Source organism: Lycorma delicatula, chromosome 5, assembly GCF_047948215.1.
Source record: "Lycorma delicatula isolate Av1 chromosome 5, ASM4794821v1, whole genome shotgun sequence".
Taxonomy (NCBI): Eukaryota; Metazoa; Arthropoda; class Insecta; order Hemiptera; family Fulgoridae; genus Lycorma; species Lycorma delicatula.
In genome coordinates this window covers 64281942-64304265 of record NC_134459.1, presented here as the reverse complement: position 1 = coordinate 64304265, position 22324 = coordinate 64281942, and the positions used below count along the sequence as shown (strand labels likewise).

At 30.6% G+C, this 22324-nt stretch overlaps 1 protein-coding gene across 5 annotated transcripts in view; it reads right to left on the bottom strand.

The window, feature by feature from the left end:
* Positions 1 to 2245: 2245 nt before the first annotated feature.
* hfp (Poly(U)-binding-splicing factor hfp) overlaps positions 2246 to 22324 on the bottom strand; it is a 54572-nt gene continuing 34493 nt past the window's right edge. For 2 of the 5 annotated variants that reach the window (XM_075366285.1, XM_075366289.1), the window contains exons 10-14: positions 15052 to 15188; positions 10434 to 10571; positions 9582 to 9667; positions 7490 to 7599; positions 2250 to 3443 (exon numbers count right to left, since the gene is read on the bottom strand). In XM_075366285.1, the coding sequence (XP_075222400.1) occupies positions 3334 to 3443; positions 7490 to 7599; positions 9582 to 9667; positions 10434 to 10571; positions 15052 to 15188 (581 nt within the window). In that variant the 3' untranslated portion in view covers positions 2250 to 3333. Of the gene's footprint in view, positions 3444 to 7489; positions 7600 to 9581; positions 9668 to 10433; positions 10572 to 15051; positions 15189 to 22324 lie in introns of all 5 variants that reach the window. The other 3 variants (XM_075366287.1, XM_075366288.1, XM_075366286.1) reach the window with 3 other exon arrangements.

Here is a 22324-nt window from a genome sequence, read left to right as displayed (position 1 = left end):
AAATGTGATTTTCTATTTCCTATTATGTTAAATTTTACAGCGAAGGGTTGTTAAATTTTAAGTTGTACACCAAATAAAAGGAAATTCTGCAAAGTTGACTTTTTGAAAATTAGACAAAAGTTACCAAATTAATCAATCATGATTACATGTTAAATTGATCCAGAAATAAGTAACAAATCTAAAATTTTTAATAAAAATTACGAAATTTATCATTCATACGAGAGGTTCAATTTTTGAAAGAAATAATTTTAGTTGTGTATTATACAAGGGATGTTTTAACTAAAACACTGGCTTTGATATAAAATTAAAGGTGGCAGAAAAAACCTAACATAAAATATATACTTTACTAGTTGGTTAGGGCTTGCTTCGCTTCCCCGACTATCTAGTCAGTGGCCTGCCTTGACATGTTCATATCTTCATGTTTGTGATAATATTTATAAATATTAACATTTTTAGCCGTGATGAAATTATTGTAGTGATTTTTTAGCTACAGCTTCATTTATCGAACTGCAACTTATGGAACCAAATATGCACCTCAATAGACATTTTCAAGAACATTCAATTTTTTAAACAATCTGTACTCAATAATGTGTAGTAAATTTGTGCGGTTTATGACTACTGCACAACCAGGTTATGGATGTAGAAAGGTTGTTTCATTTACGTTATTAAAAAAAATTTTAAATCTTTTGACAACAGATAACTTTAAATAACGATCGTTTTTTATTTGGCATGTTGATAAATAATTAAAAAATGAATCTTTTAGCTATTTCAGAAAAAAAAATTGTCTAGCTGGATTTGTACAATAGAAATGTGCGGTTTACTGGCATATAAGCATAGAAAAAATTATAACATAAAAACCACCCTTGCAATAAATAGGAACTTTTTGCCAAATTCATTTTTTTATATACCTGAGGTCCTAAATCTTGCATTTCAAAGAAATCAACTTATATAAAGATGTGAATATACATAATGGGACCAGATGATCGATAGTAAATCTTTTGTATGCAAACATTAGCCTCTTGTACTGCTAGCAAATACACTTTTTGAATTTTTAAAATTGGTCATATCGTTCTGAAGGTATAAGTAAATTTCAAAAAAATATAACTGAATGATCAAGCATACATCTTTTTTATGCAAATGTAAGCATTCAACATGGTAAAAGATAAGCAGTTTGAATTTTTAAAATTGACCATAGCATCTCATAGATATAACTGAATTTCGGAATGACCAGATTAACCAATCGAGAATATAAAATAAAAATATAAAAACCACCCTTGCAATAGAAACCTTCTGCTGAATTAGATTTTTTTTGTATACCTGTGGGGGTCCTTAATCCAGCATTTCAAAGAAATCAACTCCTTTATATATATGTAATTTCCCCACAAACCACCACTTACTGAAACATGCTGTTACTGTTCAATTAGTTTTGTTATTGTTATTCTAACAATTTTTCTGCTAATGATTGAAACTGATTACTTATTTCATCTAGTTCATTAATTTTTAAATCTCTATGATGTAAGCCATAGTTTTAAATGGAGAAAAGTAAATAAACTGCTACTTGCAAGGTTGGAATTGCACAGTAAATTTTTTTGGCAAAGTTGCTTTAATTCTCAGATCATGTTTGTTATACTTTGTTGTGCGGAAGAAGAATCCCACTGATAGTTTCGCACGTCTTTTATTCTGAATAGCCTCTCTTAAGTTTTACAATACATATTGACATTATATAGTATTTCCAAGATAAGGAACTCAACAAGAAAAATCTGTTTGGCTCTAACTATTACTTGTTATAGTTTTTACATGTAGCAGGAGATCATCTCCATTTTGTAGGGCTCAAAAATCTTGAGAGAGCATGATGTTCTTGTGTCCTTCAGTGAATATAAATTTTTGGCATCCATCTGATAACTTTTACATTAAAATACCATAAATGACTGAAAATGAAATGTTTGATTTATTTGATAATTATTTTTATTTTACTTATTTTTTATGACTTTTCTCATTTACTTAAAGATTATTAGTCTTCCTAAACATATAACTGCTGCTGCATTGTCACAAACATTTGTTCTACCTTCTTGAGACAAACACACTGTTTTTAATCTAAAACTTTTACACACAAAATTTGGTTGAGAAATGTAGCAATGTTTTGGACGAATATGAGGGGAGGAAAAAGACTGCTAATTTTATAGTTTTTTTAATAACATCTGCCTTTACTTTTATAATGAAAAGAATGAAGTGTTGATTCAAACTGGCACTGGTGAACAATAATTAATCAAGTGGAGAGTGAAACAAGCTTCAGAATAAAACAAGTACATGAACTATATAAATATTACAATGAAAGATGATCTAAACAGAATTTATTAAAAAAAGAATTACTTTAAAATATGATTTTCTGTACACATTTCTTATCTTTTAATGATTCATAATATTACATAACTAATTATTAAGAAATAAAAGCATTACAAATCAAATTATGTTTAAGTATCATAAAATAATATTATAAAAAAATAAATAAATAGTTAACATTACCAATATTAGTCAGTTACTGAATAAACAAATATTTATTACTATTTCAGAAATTAACATGATGTGTACTATAACAAAAACTTACAACATTGTGAAAAAAAATAATAGCAAAATAATTAATATGAATTATGTATAATTCACTATATAATATTATTTGTATATTATTTTTTGATTCAAATATGATGTACAGAATTTTCCTGATTTAATTTTTTCAGTTTATTTAAAACAATAAAATTATACATTTATTATCTATAATTTAGCATTCTATTGAAGCAAATACATCATACCATTGTATTAAAAAATAAAACTATTTTGTTATAAACAGTATTTTTATGACCAATATAAATAGAATATTTTTATTTGTTATATTTACCTTGATTTTTTTTAAAGAATACTTAAACTATAAGATAAAATACAGAACATATTTCTAAACTGTGTAAAAACATACATATAATATTAAGATTCATAAAATTCATTAAAACTGAATTTTAACAATCTGACTTTAATTTATAATTAATAAATCATATATAATTAATATATAATACATACACATAATACATGTGTTAAAAGTTCATAATTTCATTATGCCTCTCCAGTCCAATGAAAGAGCAGTCAATACCCAAACTTCATAAATACATACTTACACGATCTGTTTCTATACACAAACCTAAAATAATTTTTACAATACTTTTCATTTCCTAAAAAGAAGTAAAAAAATGCCAAATATACCAAAGTACAGGGATAAAGATTTCTACACAAATGCACCAATGAAAAACTCACTCTTTTTGGTTAAATTATAATCAAATTCATATTTCAACCTGAAAAATCACTGTGATCAAATAATGCTTGGTCATAAAGTTCTGCTTTTACTAGTCTACCACCAAAAAACCTTCCATTTAAAGCATCTCTTGCAGCTTCTGCTTCTGCAATAAAAAAAAAATTATTTAGGTTTATTGCAAAAAATTAGTTTTTCCTTCTTGAAATCAGCATGAAAATCTTTTAATCAGAATACTAAATGTTTGTTAAAAATATGAAGCAATGAATTATACTATATTTATTGTAATAGTAGCATAATATATTTATCCTTTTTCAAGTAAAAATTAAAATTAATTCCAAAGTAATTGGTTTACAATCTTATTTAAATTTGCTATTGCAGTAACATACATTAACTGCAATGAGTATTAGTAAGGCAATTTCCAATTATTAAATACTATTCCTCTTTTTAACGTTATTAATTCACATAGTGACTATTTTGTAAAATATATGGTTCTTAAAAAGTTCAATTTTCAATTTTTATATAAAGTGTTGTTTCAAACTTAGAAAAAAAACTGAACACATTGAATACACATAATTTATAATTTCCTGTTATTTTATTATATTTTTTTACAAGTTTTTAAATAATTCTTTCTTTTTTGTGTGTTAAAAATTCTCAAGCTAATCACACTGATCAAATTATCATTTGTATTATTCACTTTGCTTGTAATTTAAATATCAATTTAAAAAAAGTCAATTAAGTACAAACAGTTTGCCTACAAATTTATGAGGATTGAGTCATGATTGAGGATGATGAGTCATCAGAAGGTCACAGTTTTTTATGTTAATAGAATAGAAGAGCAACTGGTAAAACAGAACTTCTGTATTTTGGAACCAGTCATTTGACTGGTTTGATGCAGGTTTCCTATCTAGTGCCAGTTGTTTCATTTCAGTATATCCCCTACATCCCTAACAATTTGTTTTACATATTCAAAACGTTACCTGCCTGCACAATTTTTCCTGCCAATATCAAAGCGACTATTCCAGGATGCCTTAATATATGGCCTATAAGTCTGTCTCTTCTTTTAATTATATTTTTCCAAATGCTTCTTCATCAATTTGCTGCAATACCTATTCATTTGACACTTTAATCCACCCATCTGATTTTTAACATTCCCCTATCCACCTTCGGTGGTTCTGAAGGTTAAAAAAAAAATTATATTGCTCCTGTTTCGTCTTTCTTCAGCAATTCTACTTCCCAAATAACAGAATTCTTCTACCTCCATAATCTTTTCTTTTCCTATTTTTATATTCAGTGGTCAATCTACATTATTTCTATTACATTTCATTACTTTCATTTTGTTCTTCTTTATTTTCATGCGTTAGTTTATGCATAGGATTTCTATGCCATCATCAGCAAATCGTAGCACCTTTATCTTTTCACCTTGCACTGTTACTCTGGATCTAAATTGTTCTTTAACATTATTAACTGCTAGTTCCATGTTAAGATTAAAAATTAACAGGGATAGGGAACATCATTGTTGAATTCTGTTTTTTATTACAGCTTTTTTCTTATGTTCTTCGATTATTACTATTGCTATTTCGTTCCTGTAAATGCTAGCAATTTTTCTTCTATTTCTATACATGAACCCTACATTTTTTAAAGTGCTGAACATTTTATTCCAGTCAACGTCATCAAATGTCTTTTCTAAGTCTATAAATACTGTGTATTTATTTGTATACTTACTGTGCAAGTGCTAAAATTGCTTCCCTTGTCCCTATACTTTTCCTGAAACCAAATTGGTCTTAACAATTCTTCCACTCTCCTCTCAATTCTGTACAGAATTCTAGTTCAGATTTTAGATGTGTTAGTAGTTAAGCTAGTTGTTCTGTATTCTTCACATTTATCTGCTCCTGCTTTCTTTGGTATCAACACTTTTTAAAATCTGATTAAGTTCCCCCTTTTCATAAATATTCCACATCAGTTTGTATAATTATCTATCACTTCCTCACCTGCACTGCACAGTAATTCTGTAAGTATCCCGTCTATCCCAGGAGCCTTTCTGCCATTCAAATCTTTTAATGCTCTATTATATTCGGATCTCAGTATTCTATCTCTCAATTCATCCTCTTCCTCTATAACACCAGTTTATTTATTTCTTCTGTACTCTCTTCAATATATTCCACCCAACTATTGACCTTTATTTTCATATTACAAATCGGTTTACAATCTTTAATTTAACACATTAGATTTTAATTTATGAACCACAAAATTCTCCTAACTTTCCTGTATGCTGTCTATTTTACCAATGATCATTTCTCTTTCCACTTTTGAACACTTTTCTTTAATTTACTCTTCTTTTGCTAATTTGCACTTCCTGTTTAAAGTATTTATTAACTGTTGATAATACCTTTTTTTTACCTTCATCACTAGCATTCTTGTATTTTCTACATTCATCCATCAGCTGCAATCTTGCGATATCCAAGATTTCTTACCAGTTCTCTTTGTTCCACCTAAGTTCGCATCTGCTGATTTAAGAATTTCCTTTTTAACATTCTCCCATTCTTCTTCTATATTTTCTATCTTATCTTCTTTACTTACACCTCTTGTGATGTCCTTCTCAAAAATTTTCTTTACCTGCTGTTCCTCAGCTTCTCTCAATTCCACAGATTCATCTGAGACCTTTGCTTCAAGTTTTTAAACCCTAATCTACATTTCATTATCACTAAATTATGGTCACTATCAATGTCTGCTCCAGGATATGTTTTGCAGCCAATGTATCAGATTGGCTGCAGTATCATCAGGATTTTTTATGTTTATATTCTCCTATTGCAATTTTTAAACTGGTTGTTGGAAATTACTAAATTATACTTTGTGCAAGTATAATTCCTTTTAAGAAAGGAATTGGAAAGAGGTCTCCTCTTTCATTCCTTTTGCCCAACCCGTATTCACCCACAATATTTCCTTTCTTGCTTTTTCCGATGCTTGCAATTTCAAACTATTATTAAATTTCATCCTCTTTTATGTGTTTTAATTTCTTTGTACACACACTCTAACTCATCATCATGGGCACTTGTAGGCATATAGACGTTTACAATTGTTGTCTGCTTAGGTTTTGATTTTATCCTTATTACAATGATTCTATCACTAAGCTTTTTGAAATACTCTACTCTCTTCCTTAACTTCTTGTTCATTACAAAACCTACTTCTGCCTACCTTCTATTTTACATTGATTATTCTAAAATCAGCTGACCAAAAGTCGTTTTCCTATTCTCACCGAAACTCTCTAATTCCTACACTACATCTACATTAAACCAATCATTTCCCTCTTTAAATTTTCTAACATACCAAACTTTTTTAGATTTCTAAAATTCCACACTCTGACTTGTAAATGTTATTTTTTAATTTTCTGGTGACCCCTTTCTTAGTAGTCTTTATCCGGAGATATGACGGGGGACTAGTTTACCTCTAAAATATTTTACCAAGATAGGCGCTTCCATCTTTATTACATGAAAATGAAGAGAGCTACATTTTCTTGAAAAAAAAAAACAGTTGTAGTTCTCCATTGCTTTCAGTATTAGGTAATCAAAATGTCTGATATACCTTTTTTGTTGAACCTGGGAACACTTCTTTATCTCCTTCTCATCAAATTAAATTGATGAAAAATGTTGTAAAGGAGATCAAAAGCTCTAACATTTAAAAATTTTTCCATAAGTAAGTGTAGCCAAACTTAGAATATATTTTATAGGGCTTGATAATAGAAAATAATTGTGACTTTGTTTTTAAAGGAAAACTCAATGAAAAGGAATTAATAGCATGAGAATCATTTGTGAATTGTAAAAGGACAAAGGTACAAAAAAAAGAAGAAAATTACAAACCCTAGTAGAGAAATTTCCAAAGTCCTATAAGCCATGGGATGTCAAATGTCACTAAAAATACATCTGTATACAGACTTATTTTCAGGAAATCTTGGAAGAGTTAGTAATTAAAAAGAAGGGAGATTCCACTAGGACATAAGACCGTGAAGACAAAGATTGCAAAAGTCTTTTATGGTCTTGCTTACGTCCCAAGTAAGGGTTGAGCTTTTCTAGATTCAGATCAACCATTTCTGATATTATTCAATGATTTAACAGTTCTAAAGTCTGTTTAGTCTTGATTAATGTTCAGCTACAACTACAACAGATGTAAAGAAAGGAAACAATAATAACTCATTACCTTTCATTTGTGAAAACTCAACAAATATTTTAACAATAACTTCAGCATCATCATCTACTTCATCAGACTGTTTCTCATTATATATTATCACTCTGTCGACTGCACCAAATCTAGAAAACAAATTAGTATACAAATTTAATAAGTTCAGAAATCAGTGAAACAAAGTAAAAGTAATAAATAAAAAGTCTTAGAAAATGATAAATGTATTTTTTTTTAGTGAGAACAATATACATTAAAAACACAAACTGTTTTAATCTGTTAAAATTGTTTTATATACAGCGATTTTTTTTTATACCATATGGAAATAATTACAAAATTTTCTTTCATCATAACTCCCCCACTTTATCATTACCTTGGATCATTTCTAGAATAATAATATAAGAACTGCATCAGTCACCACACTACCTTTGTCTATGATACAATGCTTGCACTATCTGGTAGGTATGGGGCAGTTTCTTTGTTGTGGTGGTAATTGTTTATTACCAAGGTTCTTCTAATAGTCAAATAGCTCTATCTTCAGCAGAAGCCAGGTTTTGTATGACCTAATCTAAATTATGTTTCATTATGCACTGTAATAATTTTACATTTATCTACATAATTAAATTCAAAGATGGTTTGATTTTTTTATGAGTCTATAAGTAATAAAACTTCTGAAAAATGTTCATACTTATAACAGTTCCTCTAAACCAACTAGAAGCAGTATATATATATTCAAGTTAGAATGTAGTATTTCTGTTAATACATTCCAGAAATGTATTTAAGAAATTATATTATATTCTTGTATTTAAGAAATATTATGTCGAAACCTTTGTCTTTTCAAGTCTTAGACTCACTATGTTAGAAGAAACATTTAAGTTTTGTTCTCAAACTCACTCTGTCAGCATGTACACATATAAATCTTGTATTTAGAAGATACATCCACTATAATATTATAGAAAGAATATTTTTTATACATGTTAATTTTATTTTAAGTATAATAAAAATATTTTTTTTTTTTTTTTTTGTAAATTAGTTTTTAACAAATAACTTTTATGTATATATAATTAACAGATTGTCATCAGAAGGGTTTCATTAATTTGTTGCTGTACACTATCTGTCCTAACCTTTCTTGGAACCGAGATGCACTTGAAATATAGAACTAGTCAAGAGTTTCCCCTGACAATTAATGTAGATTTGCAGCTAGTCCTAATGGTAAATAGAGTTAGGGTATAACAACTTGAGATTAATATTATCTTTATTACAGTAGGTTTGGGGTGATAATTTTATGTACAGCATTTTTGAATGTGACTTGTGTATCTAATGCCAGTTTTATATAAGATTATGGTGGCTACCTTAAAATACACTTGCAAAATTTTGTTGTACTTGCTTGCAAATTATATCGTATAATCAATCCATCATCAATAAAGTGCTATTAACAGCCTTTTCATCAATTCTTAACATTAAATCTAGACAAATTGTACGAAAATCATTTGCCAATTTCTTTTAAACTAGATTTAATATTTAGCAACTGGTAGAAGGAGTATTAATATATGCTGTAAAGCATGTGACTTGCCATTTATGGCATTATAGTATAGGAGCTTTTTCTATCCGAACATAAAATTTCAGTTACGAAAACTGCTTTTTAAAGAATTTGAAAATTTTAATGTTTGTGCAGCAAATATCAATGATTAACAAAATTATTACTTTTTTAGGGCTGTCATTTGATTTTCTTTCGTCAATTGAGACTAAATACAAAATTCCAGATAAATACAAAAAAATAAAAAATTATACTTCAGAGCGCTATAAAGCATGAGAAGACCTACAAAGAGGTTTCTTGGCCAAGGAACTTGAAGGCACATTTCAACATAAGATTACTTGATAATTCTACATAGAGAAGACAGGATAAACATTTCTGTGTCGGTGAACAATTTGTAATGGATACGTACAAAAACAAGGTAGAAGAATGCAGACTAGATTAGCAAATAAGAGCCTTCATCCTGTATCAAAATTATCAGTTCATAATGTTATAGGACATATTAAAAAAAAGTTTTAATTAATGATTAAGTAAATATTAATGCACAATCTCAGTTAAATAATATAAACTAATACTCACTTGCTACATTCATCTTGGATCTCTTCCTGTAAAGACTCATCTACATCTTCAGGTGCAACCATATTACGAAGAATGACAACTCGGCTCTACAGATAAAAAAATAGAAATTTTAACAATTAAAATTTTTATTTATAGAAGGTCCCCTTAGAATTTGCTTTACATTTAATATTTTAGTTTAACATTATTTCTATTTTTTAACAGATACGACTCGCAAAGTATATGCAATACAAAAGGCAATTAAGGGTTGCTTTGTGAGAAAAAAATTATGATCACCACACAGTAAAACACTGTGGGAAGATTAGACATGTTTGGCTTGAAGGCAAAGTCGAATAGTGTATTCAGTCAACATAGGAGGTAATAGAAGATCACTTTTCATAGTATATATTACATGAAAAGCTAGTTCCTTCAGTTTTATGTGTCAAGTCAAGTTACTTATAATCATTGCGATTGTGGGATGTATTGATTATTGAATAAATGAGATGAAAGTTTGAAAAGCAACAGGCAAATCAAAGTGGGAATTGAGTGAAATCTTACAAATGTGATTAATTCCTTTTAAGAAATATTTTTCTAAATATTTTCTACTGGTCAATTTTTTCTCAAAAAATATTATCATGTGGTGACCTGTAAATTTCATATTTGCTATATTCAAATGTATGAAAATAAGATACATTCTACTTAAAGAGAATTGTATAATTTTGTATTTATACTATATATTTTATGCAATGTGATTTGTACCCTAGTTAAGATATATGCTTAAAAAACTGTATACAATATACAAATCAATAAATAGTAGTGTGTAATAAATCAATTCAAGTTTTATTATACATGTTAAGTTTTACTATTTTATTGTACCTCAACTTTTCTCATAAGTTTTTGCATAACAAGATGCCTTGCACTCTGCCCCTTAATGCTCATATTTTCTTGTTGCTGTAATGTTTGTGGTTCTGTTTCTTCTAACAATTTTTTCTGTAGTTCTTCTTGCTGTTTTTGCTGTAAAATATTAGCACACATTTAATCCAAAAATATATAACAATGTATAAAATTAATATTAAGTTTTCATACGAAGCAAAATGTATTATGTATGCTTCAAGGTCTGAAAGATTTCCAACTTTATTCCAGAAAAAAATATAAAAAACATTTTAAAAATTTACTTTAAGTTTTTTAAACCACAAATGAAAATCCTGGAACAATTATTTCTCTATTTAGAAAGCCACTATAACAATTACTTAACTAATTTAATAAAAAATATATTTATACAAGTAATGTGTATCTAATTAAAATTGATTATATTTATTTTGATGCGATGAATGCCATATATACTTAAAACTTAAATTGAAATAGTCAAAACTACAGAAATATGAACACTATGAAAGATGTTTTCAGTACTCTTTCTGAATAACTTGTAACAATATCTTATATAAATAAATGATATGAAAAATCAAATAGCAATTCAATATGAAGTCATTACTGATGACGCTTAGCTGTCTAATTTTGGAGACATCTAAGATTATTTTTTCCTAAATAAAGTAAAAATTTTTATTAGTATATTGTTGTGTCAATCAGGTTAACTTTGCACGATCACATTCTGAGACACAATAATATTGCAAAAATATAATGAAACAACACTAGTAACTTGTCCACTTTTTACAAACTTCTTTTTTTCCACTTTTATTACAAGAGAAGTAAACATTCAACAAATATCTTCCAGGTGGGACAAATACTAAGACTCCAAAAAAATAATTTTATTAGCATTAGTTCTTTTACTTTCTTTACTAAAAAGAAAGAGAACTTGTAATTTAAATTGCATGATAGTTGGCGGGTTACAATGAGCGATTAAGATTTAAATACAAAAGGTGATAATCATAATAAATGATTTAATGTTAATACTATTAATAAAGAAAACTTTATACTTAAAAAACAAAACATGAAAGCCATTTTAGCAGCAATAATTTTATTTTACTATTTTTAAAAATCTAACTTGTAGAAAATTATTTATATTACCGCTAGTATTAATACAACTTCATTTCTATACATCACAATTAATTAACACTTTAATTAGCCCGAAGAACCTTATCATACTTGCTGTAAAGTACATATTTTTTTTTTTAATGAACACTTTAAATGATGTCCAGTGATCAATTTTAGAGATGCAAAATTGGCTTAAAACTTGTTAGTAACCTGAAACATGTGTTGAAACAATTGGAACACAGAAGAAAAAAAATTTAAAGTACCAATGTGTCACTATACAGTAGAACCTGTCTTAACTCTCACTTGTGATCGTTTCTATAATAAGCATTGTCTGGATAAGCAAAATTTTTAATAAAGGAATTTTCATCTTTTTAAAGAAATAACTGTTCATAGACCTTATTTTAACATGTCAACTATAAAACAAGAATAGTGCTTAGAACAAGTAAAGTCTGTATTAAATTTTCTGCCATCCAATTAATAAAATCAACAGGAGCGTACAATTTTTGTTTAAAAGTAATAAAAAAGAATTAAGTAGAAAGTGAATAAGAAGAAAAATATCTACATATTGATTTTGATTTGGCTGTAAATCGTTATTTTAACTTTCAGATTATTGCTTTATTTCAAAATGAACATTATTTAAAAACACTATAATATTTTTGTGGTTGTTAACAGTTGGCACAAGACTATAAGAAAAACTATCAATCACACCTTCATTACCACTTATCATACCACATTCTGCTTTTGTTTTATACATTTATAATTGTTCCTTCAATGTCAGAACAGCTTATTAATATACAAAAAAGAGTGTAAAACATTCTTAGAATCTGAGTGAATGCCATTTTTATTAAATATGTATGGTAGTAACTGATTTAAAAGTCTGTAAATGGAATACATCCATACTGATAAAGCATAATGCAAGTTTGAAAACAGGAGAGTAACAAATTAAAAACTAAAATTTTGTATTCTTTTCTTGAAATGTTGTTATATAATGAAGAGCAAAAGAAACTACACACAATTTTCCACTACTGCAGTACAATAAACAATATGCATTCATATATATTTTATATATAAAACCCTAACTTTAACTCAAATGTAAATGTAAACAGTAACTGGTATTTCAGTCTCATTTGTTTTTATGATTTCATACTTTAATTCTTCAATCTTATTTAAAACAATCCTTGCAATCTGACTTTTTCATTTTCTTCCTAAAACTTTCTTTGTTTACAAACAGTATTTTTTATACATACTTTGTCAATTAATTTTCACAAAAAAATATTTCTGCATTCACTACAGCACTTTCAACAGTTTTAATGCAGTTCCAACCATAAACAATCATTATAAACTTTTTACAACTACCTTTAATTTACTGCTACTTAATTTTAAAACATTTCTGAATTATTTCTCATTGAACAATACAATAAATAATACACTAATTAAATCATAACATAAAAGTGGCGAGAACTGGGATTTCAAATAAGCAGGTAACTTAAAATGCATTTATAAAAAATAAATTCCATTAGAAAAAAACAAAAATCACAGTTAATATGAAGTGAATATTAAGGCAGGTTCCACTGTAGTTTTGTAAATATATTGAATATAACTTAAAAAAAATTTAATTCTAAGCAATAAATAGAAATTACATATGCACTTTACAATCTCTTGTGGCATAATTTATTATCCTTGGTCAATGATAATTCTGACTAAAAACAGATTTAATGTAAATTAATAAGACATTTTTTGAACTACTAAACTGCCTATCAGGATTGTACGGTATATTTTAGCAAACAAATAAATATGTATACAAAACAACAGTCTTTTAAAAACAATCTACTTACTAATAAAAGAAAAACTAATGTGTATAATAGTTAAAATAAAATCTTATAGATGGATTTAAAGAGCATGACAGTAATTAACAAAAGTACTAACAGCTTAAAGAAAATATTTTTTAGAGAAACTTTCTGTTACATTGAGATAATTATCTTAAAACTATGAAACAAAATTTTTCTTCTATCCCCCAAGCTGGAATGTTACTCGTACCTCAACAAAAAATTTTCACTTTATATTATTGTTCAGTCTGAACTCTCTTCTCAAGTACATTTTTTATACAGTCTGGGGGACATTTTATTAATCTAATTTTTTATCACTAAAAAAAAATTCATTATTAATGTTAACATCTTAAAGCTGTATTTTGACCTACCTTGGGAAAAATAACTAACAGCATCCCTTAAAACCACATGGTCCAACGTAAAAATTTCAGAGAGAAGCAACCCAAAAATCAAAGGGTGTTAAAGTAAAATTCCAACAGCTAAAATCTTATTTAATGAACTGGTTTTCACAGAGCACTTAAATAAAATTAATAAGTGCAATTGTACCTGCCTTCGTGGCTTGAGTGGTAGCATCTTGGCTTGGCCTTTCATCTGGAGGTCTCAGGTTTGAATCCTGGTCAGGCATGGCAATTTCACACGCTACATTTGTCATTCATCTCATCCTCTGAGGCAATACATAATGGTGGTCCCGGAGGATAAAAAAAAAGCGCAATTCTGTGCATGATACTGGCATTTATCAATAATTGATGGCCTTAGTCTATCATGCCACTTGTCAAAAAAACAATGTATTTTTTTTTGTTAACTTTACTAATTCCTTTATAAATGCGATAACTTAATTATTAAGTATTAAGATTTGCAGTTGTAAATTTTTGCTTTGCTATTTTATTTTAACTGTGTAATGTAGCCATTTTTTGCAATTGAAAAAGAAAATTAAAAACAATAAAAGATAAATACTAACAGCACTCATATCAGGACACAAAAATTAATAGCTGAAAAATAATAAAACAGAAAATAAACATAGCAACATGTTGATAAAATATTGCTTTACTACTTACTAATGTGATAAAAAAATACTGTTTGGAATTAGTACTTTGAACTATCATAAGAACTCAAACCATGTTTCAAAGTGGTGTTGACATTATTAATTTTTTGATTCAAATTAAGATTTAATTTAAACTAAGAAATAAAATTTAAATATTACAGTTTTATAACTATGGTCATTCATTTTTCATCTCTTTACAGGTTAATGAGGACTCTGCTACCTGATCTTGTTTAAACCATACAGTTTTAACATTTATTCATAACAAAGCATTTATTCAGTCCAAAACAATTGAATGCACTGAATTAACCATTCATTCCAGTATTAATAGCATTTTTTAAATATTTTTGTCTAGTATACTACTAATTTTGTCTTATCTTTGAAGTCAAATGGCAATATCTACTTAATTTATAAGTGATCGAATAATTAGGAATACCAGAGAAGAAATTTATCTGGAAGTTTAATAGGAATTTTAATACTTTCATGCGATTACACCCATCTATAAGTTCATAATATAATTTTTTTATATAAAAATAAAATATTACAATTGAATAAACAAATATATTTTAATAATTTATTTAAAAGATTACAAGTCAATTGTCAAATGGTGATGAAAAAAGGAAAGGAGTATACTTACACCTACCTGGGCTTGCTCTTGGGCCCTTCTCAATGCTTCTTGCGTTGATCCTTGGTTATTGACTACACCTGCTGGAGCAGACATCAATGTAGGTGTTACTAAAGATGGTGCTGGCAAAACACCAGCCAAATTTGTAGCTGTAAAAATATTTTTATCTGAATGTATGATTGGATTAATATTTATCTTAATTACATCAAAGGTCTAAATATAAAAAAAATCTAAATTCTAAAATGAAAACAGAAACAAAAAAAGAATAAATAACCAGCAGGAATGTGGTTAATTTAATGGCAATCACACTGGTGTAACAAACAAAATTAACAATAATTCTGACAACTGTCAGCCACTATAGCTTTAAAAAATTTCATCTGATGAAAAATACGACCTGTAATGCTAGAGGGAGTTTAATATAAAATTTATATAACTTTTGAAACTTCAGTGAAATTATTTCAAAAAACTATTTAAACTTTTTAATCAACCTACATACTGTAGTGTAGTACATTATACAGACACAATCAATATGGCTTATGTATTTTCAGGAGAATATTGGAATTCCAAAAATAGGTTGTGTAATACATACTTTATTTAATTCCAGTATTAAATTTATGAATACATGATTAAAGTATTAAATAAAATATAGGTATTGGTTATATGATTTTATACAAATATATATGGGATAAAATGCTCCACCACGTAACTCTGAAAGCAAAACTAGAGTCATGCTTATAACTGATTAGATTAGAGGTAATAAGGTACGGTGGTGTAGACACATATTCTACAAGAACATAACCTACTGGTTGAAAACTATTGAAAATAACTGTATACCTTGATATTAATTTTCTGATACTAGCACTATTGGTTCATTCATCATGTCATTACACCAAATATTGCCAAATTCTAGTCTCTATTAGAAGCATAGTATTATTAAAAATGTTTTCACTTTATTTTCATAAGATTTGAAATACAATCCACATTAATTTTTCTATCTAGTCAAACCTATATCCAGGTTAATAGATCACTGATAAGGTACCACCACCATCAACAATGTATAAAAAAATCTGTTTTACATGGAAAAAAAAATTAGTGGGAATAAAATGTAGAATGTTTCTTTTTATTTCATAAACAACAGGATTATGTTATTTTAGATTTTCTTTCTTTTAAATGGTAGAATATTAATTATAACTGGACCATACTTTTACTAGTTAGTAGTTCTTGTTACATCTATTACAACTAATCACAAACTTGACAATATTCTTAATCATTTAATATTATTATAAACAAACTTATGATTAATATCTTAATCTTAAACTTGGGATATTTATAAATTAACAGGGTACCGCACAAGTTAAATTATAGAAAACTATATTTATTTTTAACAAACCATCAATTATTATTAGTTTACCAATTTTTATATTGGAATATTTTCATTCAAGATTGAGGTTAGGTCACTGAATTTGGAAATTCATGAGTTTAGGGCTAATTGGTTCCTTACAGGTAACACAATTATATTGATGACATTTAAGTTGCGTGAATAGCTCTCACTAGAACAAACACTTGAATCTCATGAATAGACAATATCAATCCAGTATGTTTGGAAGTGGAAATGAATAATCAATATCTTTCCATAATAATGATCATTTTCTTGTAAACAACCTGAGCAATTAATCTATATATAGCAAGTGCGAACTTCATTTGTTTCTTTTAAATATGCTTTACAAGAAAATAGCCTGAATGAGGAAAATATTTTTAAGCTTCTTTATAAAACCAGCAAAGTTAAAGATCACAAGTAAAAATGCCAGTCACTGAAATGACTCTAGTGTGTAATATATATATATATATTCAAATCTATGAGAGAGAGTCAAAAATGATCTATACTTTTGCCATAACAACTTCAAGGTTGTCACACTGCCTTCTACATTGTGTGTTTGTATAAACATGATAGAGTTTGTATGACTGTGATAACATGTGTGAATTTTGATCCTGATCATGTCATTTGCCTTCCAGCTATTAAAATGTAAAAACATGTCCATTCCACTAGCAGTTTGCACAAAGGAGGAACAACAAGCAATGATCCAATTTCTCTGGTTGGGAGTGTTGTGAAAGGGGCTGAAATTCATCATAGATTTTTATCACAATATATTAACAGTATTTTATCACAGTTTTTTTCATGGATCAACAAGTTTAAAAGTGGCTGGACAAATGTGATGTATGAGAGGAAGGGAGTAGGGCATTTATTAATCTCCACCACTGAAGACAAGATTCAACAAGCTTGAGAGATGATTCTGGTTAATGGGCGAGTTACAATCGATGATGGGTACCAAGACAACTTACTGCAGTACACAAAATCGAACGTGTTGACACATTGTTCATATCATCAAGTTAATTTTGAGGTATTGGAAAACCCTCCCCCTAGCTACAGCCCACGATCTTGCTACCTCTGACTTCCATCTGTCTGGGCTGTTCAAGAATGCTTTGTAAGGTCGTCGATTTTCAGAAGATTTAAGACAGGAAATGGGTCAAAGTGGCTTCGTGACCAACCAAAAACTTTATTTTTTGAAGGAATTCGCAAACTTGTGGACCATTGGTTAAAAATGATGTACATGCTGAACTCCCCCTTACCTTTGAGTAAATAAACGGAACAAAAAGTGTCTATAATTTTTTACTCTAATTATAAATAAAAAAAATGAAGTATGATAAAGTAATTATTAAAATTAAAATAAAAATATTTTAATTGTAAATTGACCTACACTAGATCTAACTAACTATCTAAATTAGATCTAATTTGTTCTTCTATTCATCCTTCTGACCTAAAAATATGATTTTTTCTCATATGAATCTTTTTTATTCATATAACAATTGATAGCACTGGAGGTTGTGAAAACAGAAAAAATTTCCATATTATTCTAAATAATGTAGATCCACTTTATAAGGTCAGATGTAGAACTTTCATAATATTCTAGTATAAAGAAAATTATCATATTTATGTATAACTATAATGTATAAAAAATTAACTTCAAAACATATCTTTAAGAGATAAATTGAAGGGTGAATTATTCTATACTTTAGTTTACTGTTAGTTTTACATTCATAATGATTTGCATAGCTATTTTATAATATAATGATGAATAAAATATATTTTTCATAAAAAAACTGAATGGATAGTTTATCATTCTACATTAACACCATAAATAACAGTTATGTTGACCTAACACTATTGCCGTAAGGTTATGTTGATGATCCGGAGTGCATAATGTGTTGTTTTTTGCTCCTGATTTTTTGGTGTTGTTAGTGCTCTTTTTTTAGCTTTTTGGGTAGTTTTATTGTTCTAGTGGTGCGTGATAGCTTGAACTGGAATTGCGTGAATGGTATCCAAGTATACTTTTAATGTGTGTGACCTTTTTTGTATTTTTCATGTGCCTTGTAACGACCACATGGTATCAAGTAGGTTAGCGAAATTTCAAGGTAATACTGTTACTTATACTCATATTTAGTGATATTAATTAACTGTGTTCTAAACTAAATTCTGTACCATACAATATTTAGTTATAAATTACATAATTTAAGAGTTATTATAGTTACATTTATTGCAAGGTTCACCTATAAACATGTAAGTACTTGGCAAAACTGTTTTCACGCAAGTTTTGGTTCAACCTACTTTTGGTGATCCAAACCACTCTTGGTTTCACAAACGTATTTTGGCTAATACAGGTGGCAACCATCTTGGTTACAGTTTTTTCTTAGTCTTAAGACTTTTTGTACACCTTTGACATATTTCTTTGGCAAACTGCAAGAGGAAAAGACACACGTCAGGCCAAGAAAGAGCCTCCCAAGATTACTTAGAGGGTGACCTAATCAGTAAGGTTGATGACCTTTATTGCTCCTGCTGTATTTCTCCAGAGGCTGGTGGCTCAAGAAAGACGGTAGTCTGTTACCTTGACTCCTTCCACCAACTCCAGTCAAAGAGATAAGGACGACGCTCAAGGAGAGGACTAACAAGGATTTTAGCTAAACTTGTGCTCAAGCGCTGGCCTAAAAGGCTTTCTTGATATACTGAGCTGGTCGCTGAACCTGTTCTAGATGATGGAGTGGGAACAGTGATGGTTATCGATCTGGCCACAAAGATAGACCAAGGCCTGCAGAAGAATACAGTAGTAGGTGTTCCTTGGATTAAAAGTTTAATCCAAAAGAACAAACTAAAACTGGGTCAGGTCTTGGTTGGAAAATAGAGCACTGGGGTCCTGACTGGAGAGGAAATTGACTGCAACAGTAAGACGAATTATGTGGTCATAGTCAACAGGGACGAGGGTGAAGATAAGACCAGCAGTGACCTCTCTAGAGCGGTAAGCATGGCTCTGAAAAAGGCAAGAAGGTCAGCTTCAGCAGAGTCGCTGACAAAATAGGGCAAATCATGAGAAGTCGTGAAATATCATGGCTGGAGGTCTAAAACAAAATTCATGGTATACCTTGAGAGAATCCCAGACCAGACAAAGATGCCTGGGGCTAAGATAGACGAAAAGACAATGAAGTCCCAACCACGACTGTAGTGAAAGCAGAAGGAAGATCTTATGCAGACCTGTGTGGCAGAGGATGCAGAAGGGATCCTCTTGGTGATAAAGGGCCCCAAAGACCTTCAAATAAGGATTAATTCCAAGGGTGATGCCGCAGAGAGACTCAAAAAGGCCATCTATGCATAAGTGGAGGGCATGAACATGTCAATGGGTGACAGGTAAGGGAGGCTTGTCCCCTACTCATCAAAGATATAGATGAGGTTACCTCTACCAGTGAAATCGAAGAAGGTATGCAAGGCGGCTCTATGAACTAGTGGACCTGCTAAGGTCATTTCAACCAGGCCAGCCTTTGGTTCTACCAAACCCAGCGGGTTGGTCTAGTGGTAAATGCATCTTCGCAAATCAGCTGATTTGGAAGTCAAGAGTTCCAGCATTCAAGTCCTAGTAAAGGCAGTTACTTTTATACGGATTTGAATACTACATCGTGGAGACCGGTGTTCTTTGGTGGATGGGTTCCAATTAAGCATACATCTCATCTCAGAAATGGTCAAGTTGAGACTGTACAAGACTACAACTCACTTACACTCATATATATCATCCTCATTCACTCTCTGAGGTAATACCTGAAGGCTAAACAGGAAAAAAGGAGGCTTTGGTTTTACCAAAGTTGCAACCGACTGTGGTAGCCATTCTTAAGAAAGGACGAGTCTGCATTGGTTGAGTCTCCTGCAGAGTATCTCTCCAGTCCACTGAAGAGAAATGCTGCAGGTGTTTGTCAACAGGACATTGGGTGACCAACTGCAAGGGGCCAGACTAGTCCAAATTGTGCTTCAATTGCAGTGCAGAAGGATACCACAACTTAATGGAGGAACACAACTTTGGTAGCAAAGAAGTGCAACAAAACCCCAAAATGAAGATACTCTTAACAAAAGCAGAGATGCTCACAGCTTGTATGCTACTACCAAAAGAAAAGAGGCTGCTGACCTGGGTGTCATCAGCGAACCTAATCTTGCTGTCATCAATAATTAGAAATGGGTCAAGGATGATTGCCGAGATGCCGTCATTCTCCACATGGGGCAGAGTGTAGCGATCTTGAATACAGTCTAGGGTCATAGGTTTGCATGGGTCGAAGCTGCCAAATCTAGATACCAATGAATTTGAGAATTAGAATTAGAATGGGGTTGCAACTGTAGAGGAGCCATCCTATCAGAAATGATGGCTCTGGCTGGTCTAATATGTGCCAATGAAGAAGGGGTAACAAATTTCAGTAGAGGGGATATATTGAATATCCTTGATTACATCTTTCTCCACAAGAAAGTGTACAACAGACTTTGAGGGTGGACAGCACTGGAGGAGGAGACTCTTGAGTGACCACCTCTGTATGAAGTTTGAGTTAACACAGATCAGGTGTGGAATGGAGGCGTCCCCCAGGTTTTGGAAGCTGAAACACAAGAACATAGTACTGTACAAGGAAATATTGCAAGAGAAGCTCTCTGAGGGTTCTGTGGATGCAGACACTCGCAGAGATCCTAAAAGAGGCGCTTGATGATGTTCGCACATCAAGTGGATACTCCATAAAGTTCATTTATGTTGTTGGAATGCAGAAAATAACCAGTCTCTGGAAGGAATGTGGAAAGGCCAGAAGGTCCCTCCAGAGGAAGAAAAGGGCTGGCGACACCACTCAGGCTAGGTGCTGGCTCTCCAAATGTAGAGCCGATAGAGATTGGCGATTGAACAGTCCAAAAGGAAGTGGGCAGAACGCTACAAGGAGGTCAATTAGGATCACTGGGGAAACGGTTATAAAATCGTTATGGGACGATTTGGCAGGAAGTTACCTGTTTTGCCCAGGGAGTTACTTCAAAAGATAATTACGACGCTGTTCCTCCCAAGGGTGAGGTACAACTTTGGAATGGAATGGTGGCGATGGAAATCCCTCTATTCACAATTGGAGAGCTTCATGAAGCTAGCCACAAGGCCTGGTAAATGCCTAAATGCTCTGGGCCAGACAGGATTCTGGTAGAAGCAGTGAAGGCCCTATTAGAAGTCCATCGCCTACAGGACAGGGTCCGCACAGGCTACCTTTGCCATAGCAGGTTTACCGCCTGTGAAATTCAGGGTAGAGGAACAGGTGAACAGAACAAATGGGAGTCTCGAAGCATGACGCTCACCTCAATTTAATAACAAAGTGGCAGGAAAGGTGGGAAAATCAAGGCTAGGCAGGTAGATTTTCTATATCATTCCAAACATAAGAGGATGGACTTGTTGGGAGTTTGGGGAGACAAACTTTTGGCTTACCCAGCTCCTGATGGGCCATGGTGCATTCAACAGTTTCCTACACCAACAAAAGAGAAGTGGATGCACCTAAGTATGCCTATTGTGATGAAGACACAGTTGAGCACACATTCTTCATAGGCAGAAGGTGGTTGAAAGAAAGGTGGCCTTGTCATGAGGCTGTAGGTCAGCTAAACCCAGCCAACCTAATGGAAATGTTGTCCAGTGAAGCTGCCTGCAAAGCAATAGCCACTTAGTTGTAGAGTATCCTAAGAAAGAAAATACAGGAAGAAAGGATATGAGGATATGCTGGATATCTGGCTGCGGTTTTTCCTTCCTCCTACCAAGAGGGACTACTTCTGCAAGCCAAAATTTGCCATTTTCCAGCAAACTTGAAGCTGTACAAACAAAACCCTTAATGATAGAGATCTGAAATTTAGTATTTTCTCATAACTCTATCAACAGTTAATTCACATCAAATTTCATGAAAATCCCAG